The 13,036-nt window shown below is 55.8% G+C and overlaps 1 protein-coding gene across 7 annotated transcripts in view; it reads right to left on the bottom strand.

Annotated features, from left to right (window-relative positions):
* Positions 1-13,036, bottom strand: part of LOC122394332 (nuclear hormone receptor FTZ-F1-like) — a 67,069-nt gene that overhangs the window by 23,714 nt on the left and 30,319 nt on the right. For 5 of the 7 annotated variants that reach the window (XM_043391128.1, XM_043391129.1, XM_043391131.1 and 2 more), the window contains one exon: positions 2,479-2,775. In XM_043391128.1, the coding sequence (XP_043247063.1) occupies positions 2,479-2,775 (297 nt within the window). Of the gene's footprint in view, positions 1-2,478; positions 3,426-13,036 lie in introns of those variants that run through there. The other 2 variants (XM_043391124.1, XM_043391125.1) reach the window with 2 other exon arrangements.

Below are 13,036 nucleotides of genomic sequence, written 5' to 3'. Positions count from 1 at the left end.
ACTTGACGGGACTCCGACGGTCCATGGTTGGTCCGACGACGGTGCATATGTCGCTAATTGACGCGACAGCCTTCGGGAAGTCAGAACTGACGGTCCATGACTGGTCCTCCGACGGTTCGGTCCATGCTGATATTCAGATGGACCTCATGACCTCAGACGGTGGCAGCTCATCCATATGCTTAGTAAGCACCTACTAGGCCGACCCATGAGGACGAATTCCACGGTTAAACTGAGCGGCAGTTGACACAGGGAGCCCCGGTCAACATTCTGATCAGTCTCCTGCTCTCATAGCACACACTCCAGTCCACGCCATGTCTCCGCGTTGGTCCGGCCGGCCACGGAGGGCGGCTAGCGGGCCCTGCAGCTGCGCCAGACGCCGCGCAGTCGGTCCTCCGAGACCCGACCCACATGCGGCAGCGCTCCGTCTATCGCGATCGGTCGCCGGCCGTTTATTTACGTTGCAGGGTGGCGTCTCTCTCTCGACCGGCCCCTAGCAGCTGCGAGAGGGGCCGGCGATGACGATGCAGGCCGCTGCTGCATGGTGTGCGTCCGTCCGACGGGGTCATGACACAGGGTACGGAATGGGATCGGACAAGATAAAACTCGACGCACCGAGATGGAACGGGGTGGGACAAGGCGAGATAAAAATGACGAAACGGTGGCCTTTTCAAACCGGCAACCTGTCGCGCAGCACAGCTCTGGGTGCTGTCACAGCCCCGCCCGCTGTCACAGCTCACGGGCCGATCCCGCGGCGCGGCGGTCGGGTGCACTCAGGTGCGAACCGACCAGCTGTCGGCCCGGTCTGCCGGCGTATCGTGCCCCTGACACGCTCCGGCAGCCACCGGCGGTCACGATAACGCTACGGGCAGTCCACACAGCCCCGGTGCCACGCCACGCGGCCCGGCCGTCACCCGGCTCGCTCACTGCCGCACGGCGGACATGGCCGGTCCCTGTCAGAGCCCATAGCGGCTGCTCACGACCCCGTTTCAACACTAAACTCAGCGGCCGAAATGTCAGCAAAGGTCGACCGTACAGTGGCGCAGCTAATCCTCTCAGTTAAGTAAAAATAACACCTCACGCAGACAAGCACGGCCTCTTGACGTTCACCAGTAGCATTTAGCGGAAACAACCCAAAACAGCATGGTTCCGCGGGTGTCTCTGTGAGTGCCACCGCACCCCGCCCCACTCCGGAATGATACCGTATACCCTGGCCGGGCCGTTAGTAAACAACACCGTCCCTCCACGGCCCAGCCCCCGGCCGGCATTCCACAACTGGGACACCCAAACACGAGAGTCGAGGACAGCCGACACGGCTCACCTCTGCACTACTGAGGTGTGTTAGGGCACGCACACACACACAGTTATACTGAGTACTTCTGAGGACCGGGAGAGTCTGTGTCAGCCCACGTGGTCGTAGCGCTGGCTCACGGGCGGACCCAATGACCCTCAGGCGGCGTCGGAGTGCCGGCGGCACCACGGACGCCGCCCGGTGATCACGGCGGGCGCGGCGCCGCGTGGGAGCCACCACCGCCCGTCGGCCGCCCGTGAAACAGCCGCTCTCGATTTCAAGGGCTACGGCGAGCGTCCAGCCGTGAAGATTACATAGCCGTGACCGGCGGCGGTGACTGGGCGAATGACTGTTATCGAAAGGCAACGGACAAACGGACCTACGGCCTGGCATGCCGCACATACAGAACTGCATGCAGCTGCGTCTGGCTCAGCCTATCTCTACCATACAACGGTGTGTGCGTCTGGAGGCCTCGGTAGAACGGGCAGCCGGTATCAAAGCAAACGACACGATACGGGAACACGGATAACGACACGACAATCGGCGGCTGAAACCCACGCGTAAGCACACAGTGGTAGCTGGCGAGCCACCAGACGGACATGGACAAGGGTATTTGTGATGCATGTTTGATCCTACAATATGTAAAGCATAAAAAAACGCTTCGATAAAAGTGACACCCCGCACTTATAGAACATACATGTACAACACACAAATTAGCCACGAAAATGATATATCAATAGACAAGAAAGACACATTACGCTGCTGGTAAGGGTGGAAAGCAAAAGCCAATTACACTGAATTTGATCGTAGTAAAATAAGAATTGTTTTTCAAATCGACCCGTGTTTATTGATCCGAAAGGCAATCTGGGCCGCCAATAGATACAGACAATGTCTAAACAAACTCTACCCACCACCCAGATCTGTTAACTCGACAGATACCCACAGCTAGCCAGAACCCAGTACAACACAGCAACGCACAAGTCTGGTAACGAAAGACACAGGCAACTAAAAGTACCCAAGGGATAGACAGATCTAACAAGGTATGCGAGTTTTACACATTCGGTAAAACATGTTACCACAAACACAAAGCGCAGAATGTGTCCCACCAGACAGCACACTGCATGAGTCAAACCACGGCTAACAGCCGCGGAGCACGAGAGACAGAAAGACACCCGCCAGGCGGGACTCACCTTCAAGTTTCATCCCGACGCTGAGGCACTTCTGGAAGCGGCAGAACGGACACCGTTTGCGCTGCGTCTTGTCGATCTGGCAGCTCTTATCGGCCACGCATGTGTACACCTTTTTGTTTTGCACAGTGCGCTTGAAGAATCCCTTGCAGGACTCGCAGGTGAGGAGTCCGTAGTGGTAGCCGGAGACCTTGTCGCCGCAGACGGGGCACAGTTCCTCGATGCCCTCCTTGGTGTCGGGCAGCGGGTCCTGGTGCAGGTTGTACTGGTGGTCGCCCACGCCCGACATGCTGGTGGCGCCTGGCGAGAACAGACACGCGTTATCCATGAGCGGGGAGCCCAGGATACTGTTGTTGTTGGACACCTGCACGTGGGAGTACACGGGGCCGGCGTTCACGATAGTCAGTGAGGCCGGGGACGACACCATACTGTAACACTGCACTCCGGCCGCCGACGAGGCCGCCGTGTGCTGCTGCTGCGGCTCCGCGTGATGGTGATCCTGGTGGTGATCCTGGTGGTGGTGCTCCTGGTGGTGGTGCTGGTGCTCCGGCTCTGGCTGCTGCTGGTGCTGCTGCTCAGAGTCCTGCAACGGCTGCGGGGTGGGCGGCTGCGGCGGGGGTGCCTGCTGGGGGGCGGGCGGCTGTTCGTGCTGCACAGCCAGGCTGCTGAAGCTGGGCTGCACGTGGGCCAGCGGCAGCTCCATGTCCGATATCATTCTCGCGCACTGCGTTCACGTCCGCCGGTGTTCACAGAGGGTCCGTTCGCGAGGGGCGCGCCGCCGGCCGCTGCTGCGCCGGCCCGTCTCGGGCGCCAACTGGCCTCCGTGCCGCCGCACCGCTCACCCGCCGCTCGCTCACACACACGGTCGGACGGACGGACGGTCGGACGGGCGCTGGCTCGCTCGCTCTGCCGGCCGCTCCGCCGCGCTGCTCGCACCGCAAACGAGTGAGCACTGGCGCGCCGCCGCCGTCGGGCCGCCGCGGCGCATAGTGAAAGTGATTCGGAGCTGGCCTAATTCCGTTTCTTTAGGGCCTATGTAAGGCTGATCGCTGCTAGCCCAGTGACCCACTTGGCCGCCGCGGGCAACAACGGCCCGCGCGCAGTCGTCGATCGATGCCGCGCGGGCCGCTCTTGTCCGCGCGCCGACGGGACTCGCGACATGTAAAAACGCCTCTCGGCACGGCGGCGGCAGCCGCGGTGCGACGCACCCCCGCCGTCTGCGTGTGCTGTTTTTGCACGCGGCGCTGTCCTGTAGTATTTCAGCGGTACCCGCGACAGCCGATTAGGCCGTTATATGGGGAGCAAGTGGGGTGCCCGCCAACGAGGGGGTCGCGCGCGCGCGAGCGCCTAGCAACAGCGGACGTATTGCCCCATAGAAAACCGACGGCCGCGCGCGGGCAGGTGACGCAATCAAACGGCTGCTCTCCGGCCAGTGAGTGGACCAAGAACTTTCCATTTCTGGGTCGATGTGGATAAAGGGAGGACTCGAAAGGCGCCAAACCCGCCCCTGTAAAATTCAAATGTGTGTAAGGCTAGTGATAAAACAATGCTTTGTTAGTCTGGGACAAAGCTTCCACCAATCGCTCGTACCCTTCAGAGTGACAGCGAGAAATTACAAATCAATTGCTAGAGACAAGGACACCACTTTTTGAAAATTAGAGCTCTAACGGTTAATTTTCGAATAACAAAGTCATTCTACTACAGCGCAACGTTAATATCCAAGAATTTCTTGGATTTTGATTTCTTACGCACTGCTGTGTACTTAGGTATAAACAAGCTTTTCCTAATAAAAAATAAAAAATAAAATAAAATAAGAGTGAACGAAAATAATTAAAAAATATCTTTACCCACAAAAAATGAAAATTAATCAGGTACAACAATAGTTTTTATTCTCAACAAACGAAAATCTTCGTCGACTTCGGACGCCACGGGGGAATTTACCCCAAATGCCCAACCCCTGGATCGGCCAGTGTAAAAATCGTAAACTTTAACATAATAGCATACAGACTGCAGAGTATATATGGGGTTATAGAGAGCATGTGAATAAAGTCTGACTGCCACATCTTCGTTTTTTTGCAACTATCTGACCGCATTTAAAATACTTACTGATTTTTGTGTCTTATCAAACGCTCGTCAATACCACTATGAAAAGTGTCACAGCTCATCTGTGCGAAATTATCACTCTATTAAAATGTTAAGAAAAATAAACAAAGCCACTGATGGCTACCAGGGGCGTAGCCAAGGGGGGGGGGGGTCGGGGGCCATACCCCCCCCCCCGGCCCCATCGCGGTGTCATAAGTACGGTAAGGGGCACATTATTTGGGCCCCCTAAAAAATAGTGGATGAAATCCGATGACTTTTTGGATTTTGAGGGGGTTTACCTTGGGCCCCTTTAAGTTTGGCCCCCTCCTAGAGGAAATCCTGGCTACGCCCCTGATGGCTACTATCAGTAATTATTGATATGATATTAATCGATATGATATGCGAACAATATCAACATATGTATAAACGGTTAAAAAATATAATAACGAAAAGGTATCTTTATTTAAAATGGCGAGCTGCCATCGCCTCTCAACAAAACTTCAAAAATAAGAAGTTCGACCAAGTGTTCACACAAAACTTAATTTTTGAAGCCAGACTTAGGTACTACTTACTCAATTATGGTAGCATTATAAATGATGGCACACAATACGCATCCTTATCAGATTAAAATCACGCTACCTACATTGCTAAGGTTACTTCGATATTTGACACATACCGATCATATTTCTATCATATTCTCATTTTAATAATTCAAGAATACAACATGAGCAAAGGCTATCATATGCCTCATAATATTTTTTTCATAACAACAATGTTCGGTAGAGCACCTGATCAAAGTTCTTTTTCTTTGCCAAAAAATCTCAACTGGGAAAAGAAAGTGGGAACCTACGAATACCTATATCTACCGGTTCATACTGGCACGAAAAAGTCTAGCAAAACATTGACTAGGACAAAAACTAAAAATCTTCCTGACTAATGTCTGGGTTCCAATGGCAACGGACGTGATAAATAAGCCAGAAAAGAGGCAATATACAGATTAAAACGTAAGAACTCTTCTCTAGATAGTGCCGTCACTGGTCAAGTTGAACCGGAACTAAATTGGATTCATCATGTAACGCCTTTCTCGGGATTGCAGCCGACTTTCAGTCCGCTGCGAGTTGGAGAACGGAGACAGGCGGGGGAGCGGGCTGCGCGCCGGGTCGGGTCGGGCGTGGGCGCACCTTTCACGTGCGGCGGCTCTGACGGCCTGTCGACCGACTGGTGAGCGCTCCGACGCACACCTGTGTTGTAACACAGCGGGAAAGGAGTGCAGGTGCCGACACACGCGCGCACAGTCCCGGGATGACGCGGCACCCCGCCGCAGCGCTCACACGCATAGCACGCCCGCCGAGCGGCACGCACACAGGATACCGCGGCGGTCCGCAGTTTCCCGAGAGCCCCTGCCGCCAACGACGGCCACTTATGACGGCACAGACGCCGACGGGTTGAGCTGTGCTGAAATCCGCCAGAGCCCCGGAGACATCTGGGTCATATCCCGCACCGCGTTGCCGCCGGGAAATTTCGAGCCGCTCACGGGGGTGTTGAGAAAAGTACCGGTCGCCGGCAGTTGCCGCGCGCGGGGCGGGGATTAGAGCGGCGCCGGACTGGGTCAGGGCGGAGGGTTCCGCGTAACGCTGCAGACAGGCGGAAAAAGGCCGACAGAGACGGACACGACCCACCCGCCGCCGACACATGGCCTGTCGTGTGGAACCTTTTCGCCGATAAATTGGGCCATGAGGAGCCGATACTGTCACAATGTGCGCACAGCGTGCCTCATCAATGACAGTCGAAAGGACCATTAACTGAGCGTGCTGATGTAAAAGTACCAATAAGCTTATGATTGATACACCTAAGAGGGAGCGTAGCGATTGATCAGTATTAAACGCTCAAATGGTCGATCGGTCAGCCTACAGGGATTTTTTTTCTTCTTTAGTTTAAGTGTGCCAAATGTCATTTTGTGAATGGAAATAGCAGAAGCCTTGCCATTTTAGTGCTGATAACGGATTATTAAAATTGCGGTTAGGTGCGTTTGATTTTGAGCCCTATAGGATCACTCAACATGTAAGTGGTGTCGGGTACAACCTTGCATATCGTAGATTCCCGGTATGCATGTTGCGTAAACCATTACAAGTATTCTCAGCGGATATTCATGATGTCGTGCTTTATCCTGCAGTACATTTTGAAACGGACCGCACCACGGGGAACCTCGACACAGTTTGAGGCTACAGTTGGCAGCAATGCTGGAAACTCCAGCCAATGCGGCCTCGTGTCCCAGTTGTAAAGACTACAGAGACTCTGTCCCAGCACATGGCCGCCGCCGCCGCCCGGACGGACAGGGGGGGGGGGGGGGGGGGTCTGGCGCGGGCTCGGGTGCGGGGGCAGGTGTCGACACCTGTCCCCCTGCCCCGGTCTGTCGGACAGTGGGTGGGAGGGCCGTTAGAGCCGAGTCTGTGGTGTCGACCGTCGACCGTCACCACGCCGCCACCGCCACTGCAAAACCGGATCCCCACTTCAATGTACTGCAAGTGAAAAGCTTTCACAATATGAAGACTGTCACCAGGTCATCCAAAGCCCCTGGATCCCCGTTGTAAGCGGCCGCAAGATTGATTCGCAGGCAGCACTAAGAAGTCATTGTAGGATATCTGCACGACTGTTAGCTCAGTATTTACGACCATATCGAGGCTTTTATCTTCGAAATACTTGCGGGGCGCGTTACTCATTGACGAATAACTTTTGTCGTATCGTAATTAAATGAATTTCTCGATTGAATCGTTTCAAAGAATGACTTGGTAAAAGCTGGGTTTCACATAACGATTGACGAGTTCTTGCGCAATAGCCGTTTGATCAATGAAGCTCACAGCACTAGGTTAATAGTTGATACTTTCTTACCATTTCATCGTGAGTGTTACATCTAGATCACGACAGGCAAGACAGCCATGTAAGCATACTTCGGCAAAACCGAAAAAAGGGGCCATGAGCTGCACTTGGCCAAGTAAACCCTCTTTCTGAACCTTTACAGAGCGGTGCTTCACTGCCATGTGGGATATGACAGCAGCTGCAAACGCTCGACGCAGGACGCATTCCCATGCTGGTAGGCGTGGTCGGCCGCACAGGCAGCGCCATGTGCGTCGGTTCAGCAATATTGTTTCAGGAGTGTACCGGCCCCGTTTGGAGAAGGCTCCATCGCCCACGTGACAATACACGCTCCCGGGGTCTCGAGGATTGAAGGGGGGGGGGGGTGGAGGGCGATGAGTCACAACGAGCCCCGGGAAGGGAGGAAGGGGGAGGCAGTTCATGACATCAATCGGGGTGCGAATCGCTACAAAAAGTCGGCACGAGCAGGCCCCTATTGGCAGTCAGCTCTGCAATATCGTGTGCTTTCACTGTCGACGTGCAGCGAAAGAAAATGTGTTGAAGGTGACACACGAGCTCTTAGCATTTCAGACACCTGTGCGCGGCTACTGACGGTCACTAATCAAAAATCGTCACTCGATTTAACGTCTCCATATCTCTGAGAACATGCAACAGCCACCGGTGACGCCTCTGAAGCCGCTCACCAAGCTAAGCGTTCACTGTGTACCGGTCACGAGGTGAATCACTGATTCACTGATCACTAAAACAGCAGCCGGGCGGGAAGCGGGCCGGACTATGCCCTCCCCGCCATCAGCCTGTCGACGGCTGTCAATGGCGTGTCTGCAGCACGCCGCGCCGCCACCGTGCGCGCGCATACAGCACGGCAGGTCAACCTCGCGGCGAGAGCGAGATTCACCAGCGCCCGTCGTGGCCGCAGCGCACGCCTCTGTCCCGCTGGACGCGGGGAGAGCCGGTGCAGGACGGATGGACGCCCCGTCAGTCGACCAGCCAGAGTCGACACTTCACCAGAATCAGACAGCCGGTAACTAGGTGTGCTGCAAACGAAACGGCCAAGGAGAAACGCGCCGAGCAGAAGGAAAAGGAACGAGAACCGGCTACACGAAAATAGTATGCGATGAAAACGGTGTCGGTTGGAAGGAAATCGAGCGAGGAGCGTTCAATCAAGTCCACGAAGTACTGAGAAGCGTTGGAAGACGACGGGCTAGCTTGCATCGACGGCAGCACCGCACTGCCATTATACATCAGTCTCTGAAATCTGACATCACAGGCAGATCATCGACATAGTTGCCGAGTTCGACGGTGTTGCTGGGGACTGGCTGAGCGCGATCAGGTCAGATATCCTCCGTGAGAATGCATCACTGCCGGACTGAAGACAGTCCTGCATATCTCGCTGTCAGCCGTGTCAAAGCATATAAACACGTGTGTTTACGTTGCCACCGATCTGAACCATGAAAATGACGCATGCCGGTGAAAATGACCCTCTCCGTGTTTACGGAACGCCCGAAACAAACAGACGGCCGGCTATGTCGGCACACAATTAACGCCTCTGGGTAAATATGTGTGTTCCCCATTCCACTGCTGGGGCAGTCGCGTCGCTGGCACCCGACCGTCACCACTGCCGCTGCTGTCACCTCTGGTGATGGCGGTAGTTGTGCTGGTGCTGGTTCAGTTGTGCTGGTGCTGCGCACTGCAGTGCAGTTGACGTCGCCACCCGGTGCGGCCGTTCCGGTGCGCCGCGGGCGCCGATTCAAACCGCCGCTGCCTCTCGGTGCCGGGTGGCATCAATCAGTCGCCGGCTGCGGCGTGCAGGACGCGGCGCAGCCGGCCGCACCCTCCCAGACATCTCACCCAACCAGAGCGCTGGGCGACGGGCAGTCGGCAGACGGACCCAACTCGATCGGATAGCGGAGCAGCCTCCTCCGTCCAACCAGTCGGCCCGGAGAGCGGCGTCCGTTGGCCAATTGTCGGGGCTCGGCGAGCGGGCGGACTTTCACGGGCCGCACGCGGCGCTGGCCGGCTGACACCCGTCCCCCGCCCACCCGTCCGCCCGGCCGGCCGGCGGCTGGGGGTGGTTTCGCGGCGCCGTCGCTCTGTTGCCACACGCCACTGGCCGATGGCTATCGGCCGACACGGCAGACCGACGGACGGGTCAGCAGGTCGGTCGGGAGGCGCCTCGCCGCGCGGCCGGGCCCGCGGCGGCGTGGAGCGGCACCCGGCGAGCAGCGCCGGACGCGCGGGCCCTTTCAGGTCAATCAATTGGCGACCGTTTTCCTCCGACCAGCCGGTTACGGAGCAGCATTTTCTATACTTCATAAGAACGTCCGAAGATGGTCCTTTGATAAGTCCGTCTGCCTATAGTTTGTCATTCAGGAACAGGGAAAACTGAGAATTTTCTAATATACGGATAACGTTTATCGAGGAGATTGCACTGGCTGTCAGCGGCAGGATCTTTCGGTGTTATTTTTCAGCATCGCTTGTGGTAGCCAGGCGCGACGCTCGCTGGTGCAAGGAGCAGTCGTGCGCTTTCCTTTCGAAACTCCCGGCGCAGTGCGAGCTTCTTTTATCCATCTCAAGTTAGGATTTTGCAACCAATTACATGCACTTTCCAAACGACTGCCTCGACCGCCGCGGCGCGCTGCCGAGAGAAGCCGGCGCTCTTTGCAGCGAGGGAGGGAGCGTGGGAGGGGGGAGGCTCCGGCTCTGCCAGTACTGGTTACACAGGATAGGTAACTGGTCGCTGGGCAGTGATCAGTGCTTACTGGGCAGTTTGCAATGATCATTGCCTGTCCATCAGACAATACTCGGCTCCCTGCACCTCTCTCCCTCTGAGACTTGTTTTCACAGTAGAGCCAGGGGTTTGGTGTGAGCTGGAGTCACCACCCCCACTGCACCAGCTCAGCACCCCTCTCACCACCGAGCCACGCTCACGACACCGGTCCACACGCTGTCAGTCCACTTTCCAAATCTGCGCGATCGGTCGATTGCGCCAGTTTCAACGCGCAGTGGTGCACCACTCCGCCCAGCGCCCGACAACCGTCTCCGGCTCGGTTAGGTCTGCACTCTTGACAATTCTCCTCAGCTGCAGTTGACCACAGTTTAAATGGCACTGGCTGGGTGGTGTAGCCATAATAAAAGGCATTTCGATTCTGCGCTTGAGTTGTATACGGTGAACAAAGCCGAGGAAATAGTTCCAAAGAGACGAAGCATGGAAGCAAGCACGGATCTCCGAATTTCTTACACAGTGACTGCGAAAGACAGCTCACAACAGCGCAAACTGAACGTCATTTCATCCGTATTCAGTCCTAAATCCGCTTAAAACTGACTGCATGCCAGCAAGCTTATGTTGTTGAAGAGCCATCTTCATTTTCCCAAAGAAGGGAAAGAATGCAACGGCATGCAATGGCATGCTCATGGCAACTGAAAAGGATACGATCGGCATCAATTTAACTTCCATCGGTGCCTATATTTCAAAAATGTTAAACCAACCAACCGAGCCTCACGTCAAAATCGCCAAAAAACATCTAACCATTTAATCTTGTAGCGGATCGGCAGACGTACTCGACACGCAACCTCGGCCCTAAACAGGCAGACGGGCCGGACCTGCGAGCTGCGATCGGTAAATTCTGGCCGTGAGGGGCCGCGCTGGGACTGTAGGTAGAACAGTTGCTGTCGGTTGGAGTCTGTTGGTTAAAGAGACTGTCTGTGAGAGAGGCTGTAGGCACTGGACTGTCGGCCGGAGGGCTGTCGGCCAGTCGGCACTGCATGCGGCAGGATCGGCACATCAGCAGAAGACATCTGGTATTACTCTATTCTCGGCAGTCACCCGGCCCCGTTTGTAGGGAGAGTAGCAGCTCGGATAACGTATCAGCAGCTGCATAGTATCTGGACCAGGCAGGAAATCCGGCATCGGACTGGGCCACGTCGCAGTCGGACATATGATCTCAGCTGTACCCGTGTGGCCGGCGGTTTTTGCCCGGGTTTCAGCCGCCTGTTTCAGCGTGCCGTGAAAGCTGCCAGTCATACGGCTCGGCTCAGCCGGGTCATGGCTAACGCAACAACACTCCAAAGTCTAAACTCATTGGGGTCTGAGAGATCTACATTGTTGGCTCTTGTTTGAGACAATGTCTTGCTGAGCTCATGAATACAGCTTTTACGATGAAAGATTTGCATTAGGCATGGTATTCAAATATAAACAACATTTAATTCATCATGTCAAAAGAGAACGCATTCGATTTATGCTGTCGCCCTACTTACAACGGTAAGACAAAACATAAAAACATTGTTATCCAAGGCAGTAAACACGAGTAGGTACCCATCGAGACTTCGACATCAGATAAACAATCACGGTACACGACTATAAAGCAGCGTCATCATATTGATCACATGGCCTGTCACGTTTAACGACTGACCACAACCTACATACGAATGTGCATACGTTAGCATGGATGCACGATGCGTTAGCGCACCCTCGCCCACCGCCGCTCGCCGGCCGCGACAGGCCATTCCCTTCATGCCGGCACGTCGCCGGGTGACGCGACACGACCTGTGCGTGCGGGCGTACCGGGGCGGCCGCGCCGGCATCTGGGCCGCCAAGGTCGCTCGCGACGGCCGGCCGACACAAAAAGCCGCCATCCCGTGACGTCACGGTCGGCGGCGTGACGTCACCGGCACCGTCACGGCCGGCACGACGGTGAGAGGAGGCACGGTGCGTGTCCGAGCGACCTTGAGGCCGCCCTGGGGTCCCCCGGGGTCTGCTCTCCGCTCCAGTGCAGGCTAACAATCACCACGACGTACCTAATTGTTAGTCGGGCAGAGAGCTGGGTGGTGGGCTCTGGGCACAGCCGGGCCAGCCGACTCGAGGAGACGTGAGAAGACATGGGATCGTGACATTTGTGATCGCTTCATTCCACATTTGTCACATTTGCGATGCATGCCTATAATCTACACACCGACCAAAGGAGGGATCAGTCCTGTAATCGATAAAGGAAGGGGCAGAGTCCCCCGATCATGGCCCATGCATAGCCGATGGGGTTTCGCTGTGTCCTAACCGGGCTAGTCCAGCGGATTAAAATGACCTGTGACACAATCAAAGCTTGCTAAGGCAGCAACTCGTCCAACAACAGCATATGAACCCAAGTCTTGATCTGTGCTCCGATGCAGGCTGCCCGGTGACCTGCGACCCGCCCTGACCTGGCCTGTCGATCTCCGACCCGACCCGTCTGGCCGGCTGACCCGTGACCTGTGGAGCCGTCAGCGGCAGTGTCGGTATCTGGGTCGCCGCGCCCGACGACGGTCTGTTGAGCAACGTCAGCGGCCGGCGTGGTGTCTACGTCAACAGGCGGCGCGGATTTATTTAGTCTCGGGCAGCTGCCGCGCCGCTGACCAGAGCACAAATGGAGCGCGGCCACACCACCTGGTCGGCTGGGAGGGCCGCGCATCGCCCGGCTAACCCCTACCCTAACATTTGGGGAGAGAAGTGGGTCACGGCACGGGGTGGGGCAACGCACCCTTCGTTTTCTAATTATCTTCATGCTCTCTAAATATCGAACAAGAGCGATGATTTATGAATATTACCAGTAAAACGCCTTTTGGGCGAAGAACGAGC

Source organism: Amphibalanus amphitrite, unplaced genomic scaffold, assembly GCF_019059575.1.
Source record: "Amphibalanus amphitrite isolate SeventyFive unplaced genomic scaffold, NRLGWU_Aamphi_draft 000585F_arrow, whole genome shotgun sequence".
NCBI lineage: Eukaryota > Metazoa > Arthropoda > Thecostraca > Balanomorpha > Balanidae > Amphibalanus > Amphibalanus amphitrite.
This window is presented reverse-complemented; position numbering and strand designations above follow the sequence as displayed.